The sequence below is a fragment of the Gopherus evgoodei genome, chromosome 4 (assembly GCF_007399415.2).
Source record: "Gopherus evgoodei ecotype Sinaloan lineage chromosome 4, rGopEvg1_v1.p, whole genome shotgun sequence".
Classification (NCBI taxonomy): domain Eukaryota; kingdom Metazoa; phylum Chordata; order Testudines; family Testudinidae; genus Gopherus; species Gopherus evgoodei.
In genome coordinates, this window is record NC_044325.1 from 139,574,832 (window position 1) to 139,597,810 (window position 22,979).

The following is a 22,979-nucleotide window of genomic DNA, read 5'->3' on the forward strand; positions in this document are numbered from 1 at the left end:
TGTACACTTCCATCCTGTGTCTTACATACAAGATGCCTGTTAATACACCCCAGAATCATATTAGCCTTTTTTGCAGCTGCTTCACATTGATGACTCCTATTTCGTTTGTGGTCCACTGTAACCCCCAGATCCTTTTCAGCAGTAGTACCTCTGAGCCAGTTATTCCCCATTTTGTAGTTGTGCATTAATTTAAATCTTGTGCACTTGTCTTCATTGAATTTCATCTTGTTAGTTTCAGACCAATTTTGAATTTTAAACCTGTCCTCCAAAGTGTTTGCAAACCCTCCCAGTTTGGTGTCATCTGCATACTCTCCATTCCATAATCCAAGTTTTTAATGAAAATATTGAATAGTATTGGATTCAGGAATGATCCCTGCAGGACCCCACTAGATACGCCCTTCTAATTTGACAACAAACTATTGATAACTACTCTGCGAGTACGATCTTTCAACCAGTTGTGAACCCATTTTGTAGTAAATTCAACTGGACCACATTTCCCTAGTTTGCTTATGAGAATGTCATGTGGGAATGTGTCAAAAGCCTTAAAAAAAATCAAGATATGTCTCGTCTTCTGCTTCCCTCTCTCCACTCTAGGTCAGTAATGCTATCAAAGAAGGACATCAGGCTGGTTTGCCATGGTTTGTTCTTGACAAATCCATGCTGACTGTCCCTTATAACCCCATTATCCTCCAGGTGGTTACAAAGTGATTGTTTAATAATTTGCTCTAGTAGCTTTCCAGGTTTCAAAGTTAAGCAGACTGGTCTATAATTCCCTGGGTACGCCTTGTTCCTCTTTTTTATAGATACGTACTATGTTAGCCCTTCAAAAGTCTTCAGGGACCTGTCCTGTCCTCCAGGAGTTTTCACAGATAATTGAAAATAGCTCCGAGATTGCTTCTGCTATTTCCTTAAGTATCCAAGGATGAATTCAGCAGGCCCTGCTGATTTGAATACATCTATCTTAGTTAAATATTCTTTACCTATTTTGGTTCATATTCCTTCCCTTATTTGTCAATATTAATTGTGTTGAATATCTGGTCATCATTAACCTTTTTAGTGAATACTGAAGCAAACTAGGCATTAAGCACTTCAGCTTCCTTGATGTCATCATTTGTTAGCTCTCCTTCCCTGCTAAGTAGAGGACCTGCACTTTTCTTGGTCTTTTTCTTGCTCCTAATGCATTTAAAAAACATCCTATTGCCTTTTATGTCACTTGCCAGGTGTAACTCATTTTGTGCCTTAGCCTTTCGCTCATTTTGTCCCTACATACTTCTGCTGTTTCTTTGCATTCCTCCCTGTCAATTTGACCATATTTCCACTTTCTGTAGGATTCCTTTTCTATGTTCAGGTCATTAAAGCGCTCCTGATGGAGCCAGATTGGCCTCTTATGATTCTACCATATTAGAACTAACATCAGCCTTAGTCAAGGGCTGTCCTGTTTAGCACCGTGTCAGCAGGTTGCAGTTAGCCCTATGATCCACTCACTGATTAACCATGACTAGATGAGGCTGTTAACACTCAACAGTCCATCACTACACCGAGTGATAAGTCACATCAGTTAAGATGTTTTCCAGCAGGAAGTAATTTTTGAGGGCAGATAAGCCCTATCTGGATTTGGCCAAGGGCAGGGTCTTCTCATTGCTTGGTCTTGTTTGTGCAGTTCCCTTATGGAGGAGGCCACTCTGAATTCCTCTGAGAATGTGCAAAGCTTTTCCATTCCATTTATAATGCCATAGCTTCTTGTTCTCACCTGTGCACTGGAAGGTAAGAGTCCATGACAAGAGGCCCTCCACTTCCTTATTAAACCTTGATATTCCACATATGGGACTGTAATGGGTTGAGGGACTCACCACCTGGTGCCTCCTGCTGATGACTCCAGGAATTAGCTCTGTCTGGTGGAGTACCCCCTCCTGGTGGTGTTCCATCTGTCTTTCTGTCCTCCATTGGCATCTCTGGACCCACGTTGCTCTCTGCTTGGTGGCGTCCTCTTCAAGGCCACTGCCCTCTGTCAGTCAGGGCTGGTGCAAGGATGTTTCGTGCCCTAGGCGAAACTTCCACCTTGCCCCCCCCCACTTCTGCCCTGAGGCACCCCCCCTGCGGCAGCTCCCCCCTTCTGCCCTGAGGCACCCCCCTTGCAGCAGCTCCCCATTCCCCACACTCTGCCCTGAGGCACCACCCCGCCCCAGCTCACTCCTGCTCCACTCATGAGCACGAACATGAGCACCCTGAGCACTCCGTCACTGTTTCACTTCTCCTGCCTCCCAGGCTTGCAGCACCTAAGCTGATTGGCGCCGCAAGCCTGGGAGGCGGGAGAAGTGAAGCAGCCATGGAATGATCGGGGAGGAGGCAGGGCAGGGGATAGCTGGGGCGGGGAGTTCCCCTGCATGCTTTCCCCCCCAACTTGCTGCAGGCAGCCCTCCCCGTGCTCCCCTGCCCCAGCTTCCTCTGCCTAAATGCCAGCGGTAACTGGGGTGGCTGAAGATCTGGCTGCCACGGTCGCTGCCGAAGAAAATGGCACCCCCCAAATCCTGGCACCCTAAGCAACTGCTTAGGTTGCCTAAATGATTGCACCAGCCCTGCCGGTAGTGCCCCTTAGCCCATCTGCACCCTCTTCTGGGGGTCGATAATCAGCAGTCCTACACCCCAGCCACCATGTCCAACCAAGGATGTGGTGTAGTACAATGGCTGCTCCCTATGGCCAATGGCTGGGTGTACTGCAAGGGGCGAAGGGGGGGACCCAGGCCCGCCCTCTACTCTGGGTCCTGGCCCAGAGACCCTCTGGCAGCAGCCTCGCTGTCCTCCTTCTCTCCCCTCCTCTGTCTGTTTCCCTGGGCCACTTCCCCTATAGCCCCTTGCACCCGCTAGGCCCTTCCCTTCAGGACCTGCAGCCTAGCGGCTATGGGCTCAAGCTCTCTAGCCTCTGCGAGCCTGGCCAGCACTGTGCTGTCTGCAGTGCTAATCTCCACCCTTGGAGACTGACCTTCTCCTCTCAAAGGCCTGGGACAGACTGCTCCCTTCCTGAGCAGCCTTTATATAGGGCTGAGCCTGGCCCTGATTGGCTGTCTCCAAACTGGGCCCTGATTGGCTCCCCATAAGTCCTTTTCTGATTGGCTCCCTGTCTGCACAGGCGCACTGGCCTGCCACAGCCCACTCTTTCCAGGAGTGGGGCAGTCCGCCCCACTACAGGGACTCAGATGTTTTTTGGACAAGGGTACCCATGACCATCTCAGGCCTTAGCAACTCTGCTGGGATTGCCATCTACACTTAACTGTGATGGTGATTTTTACGATGTGGGCAGTATTTGAGCATCTGCCTTCTGGAAACTTGACTGAGATCCAACAACCTCGTTGCACATTAAGCAGTTTGGTAAATACTTTAGGTCATGGTACACCTGCGTCAGCCAGGGAGCCAGATTCTACTCTCATCTACCCTGGTGTAACTCCACTGAGTACAGCTGAGCTACTCTGAATTCACTGTGGTATGCCAGCAGGTTTGTATGGAGCAGGCAGTGGAGAGGGTACATTATTAATATTTTTCACATCTCTAACCCCGTTGTCTGTGGATCTCAAAGGGCTTTGCAGTCAGCAAGTGGAGCACCTGTGTTGCAGAGGAATTATCATCCCAACATTGCAGAGGAGGTAATGAAAGCTTGTCTGGCATCTGTTTTGAGATAACTTAGGAGGCGCTATATGAGTTCCAGGCATTATCACAACTAAACAAACCCCCAGGTTGCTCCCAAAGATCCATTCCATGGAATCGAAGAGAGCCAGGGCCAGGACCAATATGACAGATATTTCCACAAGAGCCTGGCATGGAGAAATCAAGCTCACACCATTCAGCAAAAATAACGAGGAGTCCTTGTGGCATCTTTGAGACTAACACATTTATTTGAGCATAAGCTTTCATGGACTAAAACCCACTTCATCAGGTGCATGCAGTGGAAGATACATTAGGAGAATATATATACACGGAGAACATGAAAAAATGGGTGTTGTCAGGGTTCATACTTTGTATTTTCAGTTTAACAGAGTTGTTACAGCCTTCAGCATTGTACAGCATATGGAGTAACAGTAAGGTTGCCAACATTGTATTTAAAAAATACAGGACCAGTTTCTTGGCCGTGCCCCTCTGTCAGTGCTACTCAGATTTGACCTGGCTGCCCCACCATGCATGACAGAGGGGAGGCCAGGCCAAATTCTGGACTGCTTTCCTCTGGCAACACTCTACATTGAAACAGATGATAAAAGGCTCTCAATACTGATTTAGTTTGGGACAGGCAATTTTTTATTTAAATAAGGGACAGTCTTAAAGACACAAGACTATTGGCAACCCTACAAAACTGGCCCCATCTGCAGCCAGTACAGCAGAGAGCTTCCGTGGATATTCAGCCCCGCTAAAGCTCTGCTGGACACTCAGCAGAGTACTGTGCACGGGTCCATCCTCTAGTCTAGAGCCATGTGCTTTGAACTTTCCAAGGTTGAGTAGGCTCCAGCACTGCCTCTTTCCTTGGCCCCTCTGGCACGCTTCATGGAGATGGGAGCTCGTGGTCCAGCTGCTCTAAACCTCCAGGACCCCACGGCCATTCCAGTAGTTTAAGCTCCCCCTTTCCAAGAGCTCCAACTTTGTGGGTGCTCTGGGTTACAGGTTACTTCTCTAGGGACATGTGACAGAAGAAGCACGTAACACACTGACTTTGCAAAAGCTCCCAAACCAACCACTCTATAGACGCTCAAGACGTATAAAGACATAGTCCAAACAAAGACATCTGTGTGCATTTCCCTGCTTCAGATTGCTAACTGTTCTTGAGCATTCTTTGGGCTTAGGTTAGAGCCCGCTATGAGTCCAGGATCTCCTCTCCTGCATGTGGCTTCTCCTCTGAATCACAATGTCTCTCTCCTCTTCATCCAACTTCCTTTTTCCTCAACTGCTCCACAATTCAACAGGACTCCCCCCCCGCCCACAGCTATGAAAACATGCCCCACTGTTATTCTCTGCTGCTCAAGCTTCCGTTGAGTCCCTCCTGAATCTCTAAGCTGCTGCAGTTTTTAAGACCCCGTGCTAACACTGGATCTTTTTGTTCTGCTTCCGGGAAAATTCCATTCCTTCAAGCCTCCAGTGCCCCATGCAGTGACATTGGAGAAAGCGAACTTGATCTGTCATGCAATTACTCCTGTGTTCTCCCCAAATAAGATCTGTTCTGGTGCTGCTAGTCTATAATGATCAACCTGTCCATGGACTGGTGCCACTCTCCTCTTAGCACAAGGAGCATGAGGCAGAACACAGTCAAGGGCAGTCATAAGACATAAGGATACAGACCGTTCATAAAATCAGGCTGGAAACCATCATTTGTACCTAGCCAGAGTGACTCAATATTTCTCAAGTGTGTTCTGGTGGGGAGGGCATTCTGACCCAGCTGGAAGAGCAGCTTGGAAAGAAAGCGGAGGATTGCTTTTTCCTCATGGATATCAGGGAACCACTGAAGCAGACCCACTGCATTATTAGATGTAAAACTACTGAGGTGGTAGAGAGCCCAGCTGATATCCCAGGGAATGCAACTGGAAGGGGAGCTTAGGTAAGGAGCTGCATCACTCTGCATCCTCTCTCCATGCTATTGTGTATGAAGTCTGGGGTACGCAGTGTAGAGAGGAGGTGGTCTATCTAGGGATGGAAGCTTGGATACAGTTTGGGGAATGGGCACCCGTTTCTGCTCAGAGCCTGGGCAGAGATGACATCACCAAGTTCAAGTACAGAGATGCTTCTGGAGGAGGAGATTTGTATCAGCTCCTCTCCCCCTCGGACAGGTCTCCAGTGCTTGCTTCAGGTGCCCCATTGCCCTGAAATGAAAGGAGAACAGTTTTCTTTGAAAGAATCTTATCTGCAGTGAGGTGTATGTAGCCTGTCTCAAGAAGAGGAGGAAAGGGTTAATAAACTTGCAGATGATACTTAATCACTTAAAATTACCAACGATGGATAAATCCAAAGCTGATGGCGAAGAGTAGCAAAGGGAGCTCACAAAACTAGGAGACTGGGCAACAAAATGGCAGCTGAAGTTCAATGTTGATAAATGCAAAGTGATGCACATTGAAACATAATTCCAACGAACCATACAAAATGATGGGGTGTCAATTAGCTGTCACCACTCTAGAAACATCTCGGAGTCATTGTGGATAGTTCCCTGAAAACATCCACTCGATGTGCAGCAGCAGCAGTTAAAAAAGCAAACAGAATATTAGAAACTTTTAGGAAAGGGATAGATAAGAAGACAGAAAATATCATACTGCTACTACATCAATTCATTGTACAACCACGTTTTGAATACTGCCTGCAGTTTTAATCGCCCCATCTCAAAAAAGATATATCAGAATTGAAAAAAATACAGAGACAGGCACCAAATACATTTGGGGGTATGGAACAGCTTCCATATAAGGAGAGATTAAAATGACTGGGACTGTTCAGCTTAGAAAACAGATTTCAAAGCGGAGCGGGTTATGATAGCAGTCTATAAAATCATGAATAGGGAAGTGTTATTTACCCCCTCACATAACACAAGAACCAGGGGTCACCTGACAAAATTAATAGCCAGCAGGTTTAAAACAAACATAGAGAAGTATTTCTTCATATAAGGCACAGTCAATCTATGGAACTCCTTGCCACAGGATATTGTGAAGGTCAAAAGAGGAACAGTGTTCAAAAAAGAATTAGATACCTTCATGGAGGATAGGTTCATCAATGGCTATTAGCCACAGTAGTTGGGGTGCAACCCTATGCTCTGGAGGTCCCTAAACCTCTGACTGCCAGAAGCTGGGACTGGATGACAGGGGATGGATCACTCCATAATTGCCCTGTTCTCTACAGTCTCTAGGAAGTACCTGGAACTGGCCATTGTAGGAAGACAGCATACTGGGCTACATGGACCATTGGTCTGAACCAGTATGGCCGTTTTTATGTTCTTAACTTCCTTGAAGGAGGAAAAGAACCTGCCACACCCAAAGGGATTGAACAAACTGTCATGCCTATGGGAGGTCAGGTGGTTCTGAAGGAAGTGCAGGGCCTTTTAAAACCAGGCTCTCTGGGGGTGATGTGTCTCAGGATTTGGAATAGAGCTGGTTGACAAATATGAAAAATGCCTTTTTGCCTTTTCTCACTAGAAAGACAAAACTTTGTTGAAAATTGGTCAGTTTTTGACCAGTCCTACCGCTAACGGGAAAATTGTCTCTATTTCAAGGTCTGCCCAGTTCTAGTCTGAGCCCCTGAATTGGATCTATTCTGGTGACTGCACGTCGAAGAGGACAAGCAGTTTTCCAGGGTCTCAGAGAGAGAGAGAATAAAATTCCAAGGGTAATTTTCCAAAAGTTCGAAATTTTAGTCTCAAAACTGATGTGGGCCCTTAGGAGCGTACATCTTATCAAAAGTCAATGAGACTTAGGTGCCTAAGTACATAAGTCAGTTTTTGAAAATGGGACTCAGAAACCTAAGTCACTTATGGATTTTTGAAAACTTCACTCTAAGTTACCAACAATCTCCTTCAGCTTTCTGATGAGATATTGTTCCTTTCTCTTTCTAGCACTATTAATCCTTTGAGTTTGGTCTACAGTCCACTTTTCCTAATGAGTCCTGGCTTTGGAAGTTGACCAAATACTCTGATCTCCTGGATTTCATGTCAGGAGCAGGACTTTCCTTCCAGAACTCAAGTCACTTGTCATGGTCTATATCTACATTGGCAGAAATGGGATTTGTAATTCACCACTGATGGAGCTGTTCTGGTGCTAGCCAGAACAGAAGCTGTAGTGGAGCCTTTCCTCATTGCGTTGTCTAACCCTGCTTTCAGCAGGACTAGATGACATGGTGATAAAAAAGTCTGGGCCTTATTAGCTATCACCAGTGGAGCTATGCTGGTTCCCTATCTGGCAGCATAAACAAAGTCCTGTGAGGAATTCCCTGCTTCCCAGTGGGCCCATATGACAGATAGTTTGGTTTTAAGAGACAAGCTGTCATTTCGCACCATGAATTCAAGATTTGTTGGTGCCTGGGTGCTTCCTCGGAGGCGGTTTCTTCTTCTCACTGGGAGAGCTATCATCACAGCTAACAGGGTCTTGTTGATGAGGAAGCCAACTGCCAGCCAAAGGAAGGTAGATCTCGAGTTGAGGGAACTGGTAAGGAAAGAAGGAAAGGAGAGAAGCAATCAACTCACAAGGATCAGGAGGGTTTCGGAAAACATGTTGGGACTGAATATAAAATTAGAGTATTTCCTTCATTCTTTGCCATCCAGAACAAATAAACTCAGATACTTAAAATGGGATTTAAGGTTAAAAAAATTCATGTAAGCCACTGTGTCCCATGGTGTCAAAACTTTATCCCTCAAAAACATACTTAGTGTAGTTGCCTCCTTCCATGTACTGTACTACGCCAGTGGATGGATGTATCCTTTCCCCTTATAGTAATCATCATTCCATAGCACTGGAGTGGGAAATCCATGTAAGTCAGTGAAGTTATGCTACGGGTGAGTTTCTCCAGGAGTTTGGGAGATAGCTTTTTGCTTCATATAGGGTGACAATATCATCACTTTCTTATTTGGTAGCAATGGATAGCCTCTATATCCTTCAGCCACGGGAAAGCAAAGCCAGTGCACATCTCAGCTAAAATAGCAAGTGTGTGTTCACAGCGGTGTTTTTGGCTCATCACTAATGAAAAACTCACTAGTAGTTTGCACCATGCACACTGCCATGACTAGTGGAAAGAACTCATGAAAGACTGGGTCCAAAATGCAGAGAACGTCTACAAGGCCATAAATACCTACATACAAAAATAGTTAGTGAGATATGCATCATCCCTATCAGAGACACCATTTCCACATGTAGTAAGAACAGGAAATAACTGTGTGGCAAATGCTTACCACACTGAATTACTGCAAACAAAGAGCACTGAGAAATGAGGGTATGTCTATACAGAGAGGTAGTGTGCATTAAGCTGGTGTGCCGCATGCTAACTGGCCGTGTGACTCCTGCTGCTGCGCATACTCAAAGTTCCGTATTGACTTTAAGCCAATCGGGAGATTGAAGCACATAGTGTGTGGTAGCAAGGCCCATAGGGCCAGTTAGTGCACAGCGCTGCAGGTTTACACCCCAGCTTGCCGTGCACTAAATCTGTGTAGACATGTGCTAAACCTCACACCAGCTGTCAGACCTGGCCTCTTGAACTAAGTCTTCACAGAAAAAACAACATCCCTGCATGAGCTGCCCTCGGGAACTCCAGCCATTCTCCTTGAGTGGCTGGTCAGATTGCCCAAGCCCTTCCGTTCATAGTGTCAGCATCCCAGGCCTTCCCCTCTGCAAGGCATGTGGCAGGGGCCAATGGTCACCCTGTTACACTAGGCTAGCCAGGGATGAGCAACAAAAATGATGTAAGGCATGGAAAGGAACCACGTGGGGAGGTAAATGAAAAGATTCGATTAATAGACTTCAAGGCCAGAAGGGACCATCATGAGCATCTAGTCTGACCTCCTGCACATCACAGGCCCCAGAACCTCACGCACCCACTCCTGTAACAGACCCATAACCTCTGGCTGAGTTACAGGTCCTCAAGTTACAATGTAAAGACTTTGAGTTATAGAGAATCCACCATTTACACTAATTTAAACTTGCTAGTGACCCATGCCTCATGCTGCAGAGGAAGGCAAAAAAAAATGGCAGGATGTCCCCCAATCTGAGCAGAAGGGAAATTCGTTCCCTTCAGCTAGACCCTGAGCATATGAGCAAAATCCACCAGCCAGACACCTGGAAAGAATTCTCTGTAGCAACTCAGAGCCCTCCCAATCTAGTGTCTAGGATTGATTAGCTCAGAGAAGATACAAATAAAATGGATATGATGATAAAACCATGAATGGGCCAGACAAGGTAAATCAGGCTCTTCTATTTACCCTTTGAAACCAAAAAGACACACATTTAAAATATATAAGACAATAATATTTTGTGTATACAAATCAATAATTAGCATTTGGAACTCATTGTCACAAGGTATTATGAGCCAGAAGATTAGCTGTATAAAAAAATATTGCATGGTGTGACGGACCCAGGCCAGTGGGGTACAGGAGTCTGGTAGAGGGCAAATATACTGGTCACTGGATGAGTAGTTTTCTGTTCCCTGAGTGACCAGAGCAGGGGCTGTACTAGAGTAATCAGGAATCTGCTAGAACCAATTCAGGCAGACAGGCTGATTAGATCACCTGCAGCCAATCAAGGCAGGCTAACCAGAGCACCTGGGTTTAAAAAGGAGCTTACTCCAGTCATGGGAGAGCCAGAGGAGAGGAAGTGTGTGTGAGGAGCTGGGAGCAAGAGGCACAAGGAGCTGAGAGTAAGAGGGTGTGCTGCTGGAGGACTAAGGAGTACAAGTGTTATTAGACACCAGGAGGTAGGTCCTGTGGTGAGGATAAAGAAAGTGTTTGGAGGAGGCCATGGGGAAGTAGCCCAGGGAGTTGTAGCTGTCATGCAGCTATTACAGGCGGCACTATAGACAGCTGCAATCCACAGGGCCCTGGGCTGGAATCCGGAGTAGAGGGCGGGCCCGGGTTCCCCCCAAACCTCCCAGCTCCTGATCAGACACAGGAGAAGTTGATCCAGACTGTGGGGAAGATCACTGAAGTGAGCACATCTGCCAAATAAGTGCAGGACCCACCAAGGTAGAGGAGGAGCTTTTTCACAACGGCCGATGAGAACATTGACACAACACCTTGGACCCTGAGCTGCCTTGTGGTACCTTGCTGCACCTGAAGAGAGATGCAGGATGCTGCACGGGATAACATCATCTAACACGTCTTGATGCTTCCATGGTTTTACTGGTGTTTAATTTTCACTAATACCTCAGATTATTAAAACAGAATAATTGCATCAATGAAATCTGCTTTTTCACTCTTTACATTTCTTGCTTCCTTGTTCCATTTCACCCTGCTCCTCTCTCCAAAAAGAGATACCAGGCAGCTGCATTTTTCTGGTTCTCACAACATTGTGTTGCTTGAGTTTTAACAAAACAGAGGAATAACTAACAACTATAGTTCTAAAAAAGGGTTGTTTAATGGGCTAGAGAGACAAGACAGGCGAAGTAATATATTTTACTTGACCAATTTTTTAAAATTTTCCTCATTTTTTCCACTGTGCAAAATTTTGATGAAAAATATCATTGAAATTCAAAAAATGATGACTAACTCTAAAGGAAACATTTCCCCGCTTACTGCTTTTCTTTCTAAGAACTTTTTTTTAGGTTAAATTAGCTGCTAATGGTCTTTTATGCAATGTTGTTGTAGCACAGTTGGTCCCAGGATATTAGAGAGACAAGATGGGTGAAGTAATATTTTTTACTCAACCAATTTCTGTTGGTGAGAAAAGACAAGCCCTTGAGCTTACACCGAGCTGTTCTTCAGATCCAGGAAATGTAATCAGAGTATCACTGCTAAATACAAGCTACATACAGGGTCCGTTAAAAAGCTGTATGATAAAAGAAGACTATTTCATTGCTTCTTTTTTGAGCTGGTCCTAGAAATGTAAGGATATTTGGGGGACATTTTTGAAATTTTTTATTTCATGAAATATTTCACAGAAAATTTTGAAATTTTTTCAATGAAAAATGCCTTATTTCAATAGGGGAAATAAATCACCCTTCCCCCCTCCAATGGAAAAGCAGGGGTGAGAGAATTAAAAAAACGAGGGAGTACTTTGCCCACTGAAACTAAGTACAGTGAGGGAGTGACTTGATTATAATCTATAAGTATCTACACTGGGAACAAATTTTTAATGGACTCTCAATCTAGCAGAGAAAGGTATAACACAATCCTGTGACTGGAAGTTGAAGTGAGACAAATTCAGACTGGCATAATTGATAAAGGTTAGAGTGATTAAAATTTGAAACAATTTATCAAGGGTCTTGGTGAAGTCTCCATCACTGATAATTTTGAAATCAAGATGGGATGTTTTTCTAAAAGATCTGTTCTAAGAATTATTTGGGTCAGTTTTCTGGCCTGTGTTATACATGAAGTCAGACTAGACGATCACAGTGGTGCCTTCTGGCATTAGAATGTCTGAATCTCTGAAAATGTTCTCAATAATTGAAATATTTTTCATTTAGAAAAAAAGCATTTTTGAACAAAATGAAATTTTCATTTTGATTGAAAAAATATTTTCTGTCTGAACTAAGTTTTGATGGAGAATTTTAAACCAGCTCTACTTCTCACTTTTGCTGCACTTCTTCTCCTAGATGAAAGCAGATTTACCAGCTACTGTGGGGAGGCCAGGCACTGACAGGAGGTGATGGTTACAAAGATGACTTCTGTGACTTTAGAAGTACAGGAAACCCTGCTCCAATAGCTGGGGGACTAGATTGCTCTGCTACTATATACATTTTTCCTGTGATTTTAACAATGAATGATATAACAGCATCCACTTTACAGTATATTATAGTATCCTTACCAAATATGGTGCTTCAGAGCATAAATTACACATTTTAGTTGATATATGGGAAGACTTGTCTCCACCAGAGGTTCAGGTTCAAGACCTCACTGGGCTAGAGGCTCCATAAACAGACATGGGTCTGGCCCTATTTACCCATGCATTCAGAATGAAGCTAAAGCCTACACTGGTTCATCAAAGGCTAAAATTTTAAAGGATTTTTTTCTAACAATCCTGGTATTAAAACCCAAGGTAAACTGTGTAGTAGACTGATTTTTTATATTAAAGCTACTGAGTTACTCCAAAATCTAGTAGTATTTCCTATTTACAGTTAAGGGTGGAATAGAAAGAATAAATAAAAACAATGCGGTACTATACTTTAGATGTGAGATCTGTAAAAATGGATGCAGTTAAGTCTGGAATCAGGAACTAGTAATGGTGCTTCAGCATTAGAGATGAAGGCATCTTTTTTACTATTTTTTCCATAGAGACTAAATTAAAATTAATATTATCAGTTTCACCTAAATATTAATTGATACACTAAAAAAACATACTACAAGGTGTGATGGGGCAGCTACAACTCACTGGCAGAAAGGGGTTAAAAGCAGCCCTAGGGAGGCTGTGGTGGAGGCAGCCAATTAGAAAGGGGTTGAGAGGAGCAGCCAATCATGGCTCAGAAGACTCATATAAGACGGGCTCCAAAGCAGGGCAGAGCTCAGTAGCTGGCTGGAGCTTGAGAGGAGAAGACCAGGTTCCTAGCAGGAAGAAGGAACCCAACATCTGGGACAATGCATTGCTGCAAGCAGGGACTGGGGAAGCTAGAGAGAGCTCCTGGCTGGCTGCTAGGGCCTGCAGGCTGAGGCCCTTAAGTAAGGGCAGAAGAGGGTGCTGGAGCTGCATGGGAAGTGGCCCTGGGACAATGAACTGCAGTTGCCATTCAGGGCAGTAGCTGGGCAAAGATTGCAGGTCCCCTGCAAGGGGGGAACACAAAGCATGGCACAGCTGGAAGGGAGTGTCACTGATAAGGATGCTGCAGTCCTGAGAGTAGTGTGGGTCCTAGAATGAAAGTGATGGTGGTGAGGCACCACCAGAGAAGAGCACCCTGACAAGTAGAGCTAATTCCTGTGACAGCCAGAAGGAGGTGCCAGAGTGGTAAGTACCACCCCGTCACACAATGGCCATCAGACCAGTGCCTGGGATAGCTCGCACACCTAGTTGGCTTTTTCACATCACATGTTCCTTCCTTTAATGCTAAATCCTGTCTATGCCATTTGACATATGGAGTAAGGTCCTGAACTTCTCTCTGTGTCCCTGTGAAAACAAGCTAGTCTCTGAAGCCCAGCTGAGCTCTTTCAGGCAGGGAACGTCTTTTGTGTTCTGTTTTGTACAGCGCCTAGTGCAATGAGGTACTGGTCCATGATACCACCACAATACAAACCAGAGACCCTGAAAAGAAAAAAACCTAAATTGAATAAACCAGTAAATAGAAGAAAGTGATACACTGCTGGGGAAATATTTAATAGGGCTTCCGCAGCTTCCACTGAGCACAATGGGCACTGGCTGGCGTCAGGAATGAGTAGGGGCAGCTCTGCTTTTACAATGGCTGATGCAGGGAACTGTTTGGATTCAATGCATCCAGATTTAATGTCATTTCTCTTGCTCCAAAGAGCAGCAGCTGTGAGGGCTAATGATAATACAGTGACAAGACTAGTAAATTCTCAAACGAGACAGGGCCTAGATTTCATCTGCCCATTTTACTATGTGCCATTTAACACTGGTTGGCAGGTAGGAAGAGGACACTAATCTGGCACCTTTTAAAGGAGGCCTGCTGCATTCAGTGCCACTGTGAAAAGCTGCTGTTTTCTCTCTGAAAAGACGAGCATGTTGGATCAGCCGCTAACAACCCCTTGGAGGTGTGCGAACACAGAGGCTGCCTTAGAGGAAGGGGTTGGAGCCTTACCTGCTGTCTGCTGGGGTGACCCCAGCACTAGCTGTGCTAAGGACTAGGCTGGTGTGACCTGTGCTTGAGGTAACTGGGACGACACTTGTAGTTGTAGCTGCAAATACAAACACAGTTTCAACACCTCAGGCCTTGTCTACACCAGCCTTTATCCCATAACATTTCCCGCCAGTGCTAGTTACTCCTGGTGCAGGGCTAGTGGAGACAAGCTGGCAATGCTGTGAGCACTGTGTCATGCAGACCTACTTGGAGCAAGCTAAGAAACACAGTGGTTAAAAGGCTGGGTGGCCACCTGAGCCTTGTACACTAGCGTTCACACTGTTGCTACTGAGAGAAGCAAATGGTATGATGGGGAGGTTGCTCTGTATTGCAAAGCTTCTCATGTAACAAGAAGCATGTAACAATCCTAGACAAGGCTAGCCACCAGCATGTGAGACTCAGGCCATTAGCATCACCTGTGAACAGCTCCCCACAGTAATAAGGACACAAACTAAAGAAACAAAGCTTTAGAAACATGCAAAAAATTGATACAGCAACAGTTTCTAGGGCCATTACTGCACATCCCTGCAGGTCTCCCATGAAGTATCAGGGCTCACAGACTGTGCATTCAATCCCATGTATTATGATTACAGCAGGATGACATTTTTGGACTGAAACAGTTTGTTGAAAAAAGCAGGTTTGGGTCAACTGAAATAGTTAATGAATTCATGTTGGATTTTGTCAAATTGTTTCTAGCTAACCAAAAATTCAGATTTTTGCACAGCTCTAAATCTGATATGGACTTAATGTCTGACTGCTTCCCTTGGACATGACTATCCCCACCCTTCTGTATGGCTCTACTGCCATCTTCAAAAACAGGCCACAGAAAGTCACTGGGCTCTTATAAATAGTTTGCTAAATTTCACTCATTTAAGAACAATAAGTAATTAGTGCTTAAATACTATGAGTCTGTGCATCATAGAAGAACCTAGATAGAACTAATTGAACACAAGCAAAGGGGAGATGAGAAATTAATATTTAAATAGGTCATTAAAAACAGAAATATTCACATGGCTGAAGTCCTGGTCTCAGCTGATGTTCTACATCAGCGCCTAGTGTGAGTTATGAAAGAGGAGACAAGGGTTTTGGGTGGGGGGAATTCTGGAATAATCTGGGAGGAGGCAGAGAGAGGAGGGAGGGAGAGAGAGGGGAAAGTGGGAATGAAATCAGCACCCCCCCCCCACATTTTCCCTACCAATAAATACTCACCCTTGGTAACAGCCAGTTTAACTTCAAAGATTAGGTAAAAACTGGGAGGCTTGTAGTGTGCACACCAGTACACCCCTGCATCGTCTACCTGCAGATTCTCCATGGTGACAGTAACAATCCCTTTCTGGGTGTCGTCATGTATCCTGGCTCTGCCTTTCTGAGCCCTGTTTTGATATCCGTAGTATCTGCGATCAGTATTGACCAAGACATCACATCTAGTCTGACCTTTCCATCTGCACCAGGCTTTCTTCACCTCTTTGTAATCCTGTGTGTTGTATGGACACTGGACAGAGAGACTCTGCCCCTCAATAGCATCGTATTCTTGGACTTCTGGAAAAGACAAAAACTGGTCAGTACGATCTGGTTGAGAGGTACAATGACGTACATTTCCTATGAGTGTCATATGCCCAATGAGCCAAACTCTTCCCTGGTATAGCTCCAGTCACTGGCTTCAGCTGAGTTACAGGAAGGGTGAACGTGAACTGGTGTATTTGGTCTTGTTTGCCACACAAATCAACTGTCTGGGCTGTTCTCTTTGCACTTGATCATCCCAAAGTCTCGCAGAATGAGGGAAGTTACTGATCCTTTCCAGGCCAGGTTCTCCGAAGAGCTCAGTGTGTGGGGTGCACTCTGGGTCCTGAGCTCTTGGAAATCTGGCCCTGATTGTTGGGACTGAGCACTTTAAAATGTCCCCCTCAGAATCTGCTTCTTGCATAAATAAACGTAACCATATAAATTGACAGCCCCCACCCACCCCAGGAAGCTATTAGAAGGGAAAACAGAAAAAGACTATTCTAACAGGAAGCAGGAATGGTCTGTTGGCTGAATTGCGGAGGTGCTTCAGAGCAGTTCACAGTGTGAGACAGGAGAGAGGAGACGAGGGTGACAGATTCTGTGGGCAGTCAGGAGGAATCGATACAGGCAGGGGAGAGATGATAAAGCAGGGAAAGACATGGGATTATATTCAGCAGAAAAGACCGTTCTCCTGAAAGGAAATTAACTCACCCTTGGAAACATCCAGTTTAATTGTCATCAGTGGATACATTGTATTGGGTGGGTAATAGCGCGCGCACCAGTACACGCCGGAGTCCTGCACCTGCAGCTTCTCCATGGTGATGGTTACAGTCCCATTGCCGGTGTGATCCTCTATCGTGGCTCTTCCAAAGGTATCCTTGTTACGGTATCCATATGATGTGTAAGAGGTGCTAACTAATGGAAAGCATTTCTCATCTCTCAGCTGGCACCAGGTTTTCGGCGTTGCACTGTAATCCCAGTAATTGTAGCGACACTCAACAATGAGCCTCTGCCCCTCCTCTCTGCTCACCACTGCGTCAAACTCTTGTGCCTCGAATCCTGGAAAACACCAAACCCCCTCAGTAAGAGCTGAGGTGGAACAAGGCTGCCTGCTGCCCCCTCTATCCTGCACTCAAGTGCTTAGACCAAACACATCCCAAGAACTGGAGCCTGGGAAGAATGGAGATGAATCGGTACAAGCAGCAATTACAAATCATTCTCCTGTCCAGGGCTGGATTAATGCAGGAGCTTTAGGGGCTGCAGCCCAGGGCCCCAGGCTAAGGGGGGCCTGGCGCAGCAGGGCTCAGGCAGGCTACCCGCATTCCATGGCCTCAAGCCGCTCCTGAAAGTGGCCGGCTGCTGGCACATCTCTGCAGCCCCTGTTGGGGGATGTGGGGGGGTGGAGGAGGCCTCACCTGCTGCCCCCTCTCCCAGCACTGTCCCCACATCTCCCATTGGCCGGTTCCTGGCTAACACGAGCTGTGTGGGCAGCGTTTGCAGGTGTGGACAGCACACGGAAACATGCTGTCCTATTCCCCCCAAGGGTGTGCAGAGATGTACCAGCAGCCGGTTGCTTCTGGGGGGCACTGTGGGGCTACGCTGCTGCTGGGAGCTGCCTGTGGTAAGCGCCTCCCGGCCAAAGCCTGCATCTCACACACTCTCCTGCACCCCAACCCCCTGCCCCAGATGAGAATCTCCTCCTGCAACAAACTCCCTTCCAGAGCCCATACCCTTGACCCTCTCCTGCACCCCAGTCACTCTGCCCCAAACTGGACCCCCCTCCTGCAGACTCCTTCCCAGAAAGAAACTAATATAACAGCTGTTCTAAGGTAAGAAGTAGGCTATTTTGAATTAACTTAACTATATTCTACATGTTTTAAGAGTGAAATGTAACCACAGAATGGCCTTATGTTAATTAAAAGGCAAGTGTAGTATAGCGTTAATAGCCTCAATGCCAAAATTGTGATCATTTTGTCTTAAATTAGCAAAAAGACTTGTATACAGGGGCCCCACAAAATCTAATACCCCTGGGCCCACGGGAGAGTTAATCCGGCTCTGTTCCTAACTCCTGCCTGGAGTAACATATCCTGGAATATCTCCTGCAAGTGTCTTCTGCACACAGTGTGTTTTTTCAGTATGTATTCCCATTTTCTTTGTTTATTTGTAACATTTCAGTCTCTCTGGTGGTTAAAGTCCCTGTGTCATCTTTATCTATTTACATGTAGGGAGCTGGCAATAAACCAGCCCAAATCTTAACTCATTGCAGCATCAGTCATAATAACAGTGGTAAGTCACATTAATATTCAGCTCTCAGAAGATAGGTCATGCGCTTGATTTACCCTGGTGTAAGTGAAAGCAGAATCAGGCCTGTTTTGTTTTTTTTAAATCTCTCCTCAACGAAGAAGCTGGACAGTTGAGCACAGATCTTTGAGCTGGGTAGTTCTCTGCTGCACTCACACAGAGACGGTTTGGATATTCCAGTAGATCTTTTCCATCTCTTGTTTCTGTGACTTTAGGAACTTTGCTCTCCCATCTAACATCTGACCTTTCCAGTGTCATGATTGTTCCTATTCCTAGGGGGTAGACCACTATTTTAATTTCAAATAATTTAGGACACATCTCTAGCTGCGTGAAGCTGACTGCTCCACAACTGAAGAAAAATGAAGCTAGCCAGAAAGATTTCTGCTCATTCCTTTATTATGTGTTTCCTTATCAATCCTATTTATTGCAGTAATACTGAGAGGCCACGCAAGAATGGGGCCAAATCGTACCAGGCACTCTGCAACTGCCCAGGAAGAATGGGTGCCACACTCAAGTCTCTTTTCAGACCCTTTCCTCAGGGCACAGTTTATTAAAAAACCTCACAAGATAACACAAAACAAAAGCAACCCCCCTCTGACAAACAGGCTGCAAGACCCAGAGAACTTTCCCTCTGCCCTTGTAAAAGGTCACTCCCCCCTTCCCTTTAAAACCTTGCTGAATCAGGTGACAAGCAGCCTGTAATGGGGTGGTCTGATCCTTTATGGGCCACAGGCCTGGAGTTGGTCAGCGTGTCCAATTAGCCCTGCCTGCCACAGGGGGTGGAGGGGGGAGAGTGATGTTTAAGTAGTAAACCCTGCTGGGTGTGGAGATGCTGATTCTCCTATAAAGAGCAGCAGGATGCTGCAGAGAGGGGATGATCAGGAAGTTGTAGAGAGATGGCAGGGAGTGGAGTGAGAGAGGCTTCTGCAGGGAAGACCCTGTGACCAAGTGAGTAACTCCAACTAGGTAGGGTTGGGAAGAGCCTGAGACACTAGCAGAGTTTGGGGCTCTGTCTAGCTTACTGCTGGGGGAAGGACTTTTGGTGTTAATATCTGAAATTTCTGATAATAAACCAGACTCTAAGTAGGGCTGTTCTCACTGGATTCATTAAAGTCGGTGTGGAATTTATTTGGTAAATACCTTGAAAGGGGAAACTGAGGCAGGTCCCTACACAGCAATCTTTGGCCATGAGGGGGTGCTCAGGAGGTGGCTGGTGCCTGGGGAGAGCCCTTAGCTATATCCTGGCTGTTCTACCCGTGTCACACAGAGACAGTCCTGCCCCAAAGAGCATATTAGGGCTGCTGATTAATCTCATTAACTAATGTGATTAACTCAAAAAAAATTGCAATTAATCGTCATTTTAATTGCACTGTTAAACAATAGACTACCAACTGAAATGTATTAAATATTTTTGGATGTTTTTCTACATCTTAAAATATATTGATTTCAGTTACAACACAGAATATAATGTGTACAGCGCTCACTTTATATTATTATATTTGTTTACAAATATTTGCACTGTAAAAATGTTAAAAGAAATAGTATTTTTCAATTCATCTCATACGAGTACTGTAGTGCAATCTCTTTATCATGAAAGTGTAACTTACGAATGTAGATTTATTTTTTTATTGCAAAACAGTGTACACTTTGTATTGTGTTGTAATTGAAATCAAACTATTTTAAGATGTAGAAAACATCCAAAAATATTTAAATAAATGGTTTTGTATTATTGTTTAACAGTGTGATTAATTGTGCAGATAATCACAATTAATTTGTTTAATCGCTTGCCAGTCCTACATGCCCTCTAAATAGACAAGGCCAACCCAGGCTGGGAAGGGAAAGGGATATAATGCCCCAGCAAAGCGAACAATGCAATGGCTGCCAAAGTGAAGCCCTCAACAGTTCTCAAGGGACAGTCCATGGACCATTGTTGGTCAGCAGAGCCCTGCGTGATGGCGCACAGGTCTCAATGCTTTAAGAAACAAGCAGTGAGGATTGAGGTGATTGATTGGAGCTGTATGCAGCTAGAGCCTGTCTACACAGGGGACATTGCTGCCAGTATAGCTATACCAGGATAGCTGGATATCGCCCCTGTGAAATAAGTCTACAATAGGGGCTTGCACTGGTGCAGCTACACTGGTTTAACAACACATCCCCAGTTTGTGAGTGTGAAAAGTTGAAATTTCCATGAAGAGCAGACAATAATTTTCCATCAAAAATAGTGTTGAGAAAACGTTTTTGAACAGTGCTACTGGTGGATGCTAAGCACTTTTTGAAAATCTGGCCCTGTTTTGTCTCAGTGCCTGGGAATTGCCTCAGGGAACAAAGGTCTACTTCTGCTCCCTCTCTCTCCAGCATAAATCTGAAGTAAATCCCTTGATGTCAAAATAATTATGCAGATGGGAGATCAGAATTGGTTTCCTAATGGTTACAGCTGATTTCCTATGGCTGCTGTGTCGTTTTCTGGACGTGTGTGTGAGAGCATGTTTGTTTTACTGAGAGAGAAGGGAGAATTCTGTATTGAGCAGGAAGCGAGTACCCAAAAGAAAAGGAAGTGCCTGACTAGTGGTCACTAGACCTGCACTTGGGAAGAACTCTTGTAGCTGTTATTTTATATTTAAATTATGCAAGTGTCCAGAGATTCAGAAGATCAAGGCTTGAATGTGGTAGGGGCTGTACAAACACATAGGAACAGTTTATAGTCTTATCCTGCAGTGAGCTTAGCAGGGGCTTAAGAGGACAAGTGACACAAGAAAGGTGGAGACGGTCGAGGAGAGAGATGCAGTCACACTTACATAATAACACCATTTTCTGTAGAGCTCTGCCTGAGGGGTGCTTGGAAATATTGTAGAACTGCTGCCACTGGACTTAAGCCAGTTTTTGTACTGCAAATTTGGGCTTCCTTGATGCCTCCCAAAGGAATTCCCACTTCCTGTATGTTTATTTTGATAGAGGGAATTTCCTTCCGATATTTTTAAGGCTCCTCTTGTGCCTAACTAGTGGGAAAGCGCCCTGCTCACCCTACAGTCTATGCAAATAAGTCATTATAGGCCCACAAAAGCATTTTATCAGAATTTAATCCAAGGAGACATTTTAGTGACTAAAATAAACAATTAGAGGCCTTGATCTATCATATCAATAATTGGCTTCTAATGGAAGCTGGACACCCATGGGCCAGGTATTCTGCTGCTGTAAATCTGCATCAATCCATTGACTTTAAATGATGCCAATTTGTGATGGCAGATGATGCCATCTGATTATCTGGCCCAGAATCTATCTCCGAAAATTGCAAATTAATAATAAAATTGAGATCTCCACCTGTATTTTTGCAGGGATACATGTGTGGGTGCTCAAAAATGTTTACCCATTGAACCTGGAGTTTCCAGTATCTGGTGTAAATTGGTGCAGCCACATTGACTTCAGTAGCGCTCTGGTGTCAATTTACATCACTTGAGATATTGGTCTGGCAGGGATCCTCACGCTCCTTACTGTGCTGTTTCTCACACAGTTCAGAGCACATTTGACAAACCAAGCAGGGAAAATATAGTCCCAGATCCCACCTGCTCCTGCCATGGAATGTCCATGTTACCCCCAAGTATCACAACATTCTTCCTCTTACCTGAGATGCAGAGCAACAGCAGCAGGAATCTCAACTCCATGTCTGTCTTCAAGCCCACAGAAGGGGCATTGCTGGAATATCCCATGGAACGTGAAATGGATTTTTAGGAAGTGTCGTCTCTCTGAGCTCTCCCCTATCGACACTGCAGCTGCATGAGGAAGTGGCTGAGGTCTTGCCTTAGCGTGGAAATTCTTCATCAAGTTTTGCAACAAAACTGATATTAAGATAATTTAATTGTGTATTTACGGAAGTGGATGGCAACAAAAGAGTTGGGAGGGGGGCTTTACACATCCCTCGTGGGCAGTGTCACTGGCTGATCTTTCACAAACTGGGCTAAAGGATCATTTTGTTAAGTTCCCTGTATGGGAAAGGGGGAAATAAGCTGGTGTCTCAGGCTCAAATCAAGTCCCAAAGAAAAAAGGAGTGCATTTTAAGAGACATGTTTCCTGAGCACGGAAATGTGATGCATTAAAATGCACCCCTTTTTGCTTTGCAGTTTGATTGGAGCCTGAAAGACCATCTCGTTCCCCTTTCCCATGACTCTTGTGATCAATAACCGAGGATCATCTTTTGACACAGCTTCCACCAGGACAATTGAGACCAGTTGGGTTGTTTTTGCTACTATGGCGTTGTCTCTGCTGCAAACTGTATGATAGAATCCTAGAGATATAGGGCTGGAAGGGACCTTGAGAAGCCATCAAGTCCAGCCCTCTGCACTGTGGCAGGACCAAGTAAACCTAGATCATCCCTGACAGGTGTTTATTCAGTCTGTTCTTCAAACCCTCCAGTGACGGGGATTCCACAACCTCCCTTGGAAGCCTGTTCCAGAGCTTAACTACCCTTACAGGTAGGTTAAATACTAGGAAAAACTTTCTAAGTGTCCCTTGCCACGGATTAAGTACGTTACTTCTTGTCCTACCTTCAGTGGACATGGAGAGCAATTGATCACTGTCCTCTTTGAAACAGCTCTTAAGATATTGGAAGACTGTTATCAGCTCACCCCTCGGTCTTCTTTCCTCAAGCCTCAACACGCCCAGGTTTTTCAACCTTTCCTCATAGATTTTCTAAACCTTTGAGCATTTTTGTTGTTCTCCTCTGGACTCTTTCCAGTTTGTCCACATCC

The 22,979-nt window shown here is 45.1% G+C and overlaps 1 protein-coding gene across 4 annotated transcripts; it reads right to left on the reverse strand.

Annotated features, from left to right (window-relative positions):
* Positions 1–3,888: 3,888 nt before the first annotated feature.
* LOC115650877 (trem-like transcript 4 protein) lies at positions 3,889–21,998 on the reverse strand. Of its 4 annotated transcripts, none has more exons than XM_030561418.1 (6): positions 21,857–21,998; positions 16,648–16,995; positions 15,643–15,969; positions 14,395–14,491; positions 8,003–8,150; positions 3,889–5,834 (listed from the first exon to the last, which is right to left on the reverse strand). In XM_030561418.1, exons 1-6 carry the CDS (start codon positions 21,939–21,941, stop codon positions 5,778–5,780), a joined length of 1,062 nt encoding a protein of 353 aa, XP_030417278.1. In that variant the 5' UTR covers positions 21,942–21,998; the 3' UTR covers positions 3,889–5,777. The 4 variants fall into 4 exon arrangements, with proteins under 4 accessions (XP_030417278.1, XP_030417277.1, XP_030417280.1 ...); XM_030561417.1 differs by having other exon boundaries at positions 15,643–15,972; XM_030561420.1 differs by lacking the exon at positions 8,003–8,150 and having other exon boundaries at positions 15,643–15,972.
* Positions 21,999–22,979: the final 981 nt, after the last annotated feature.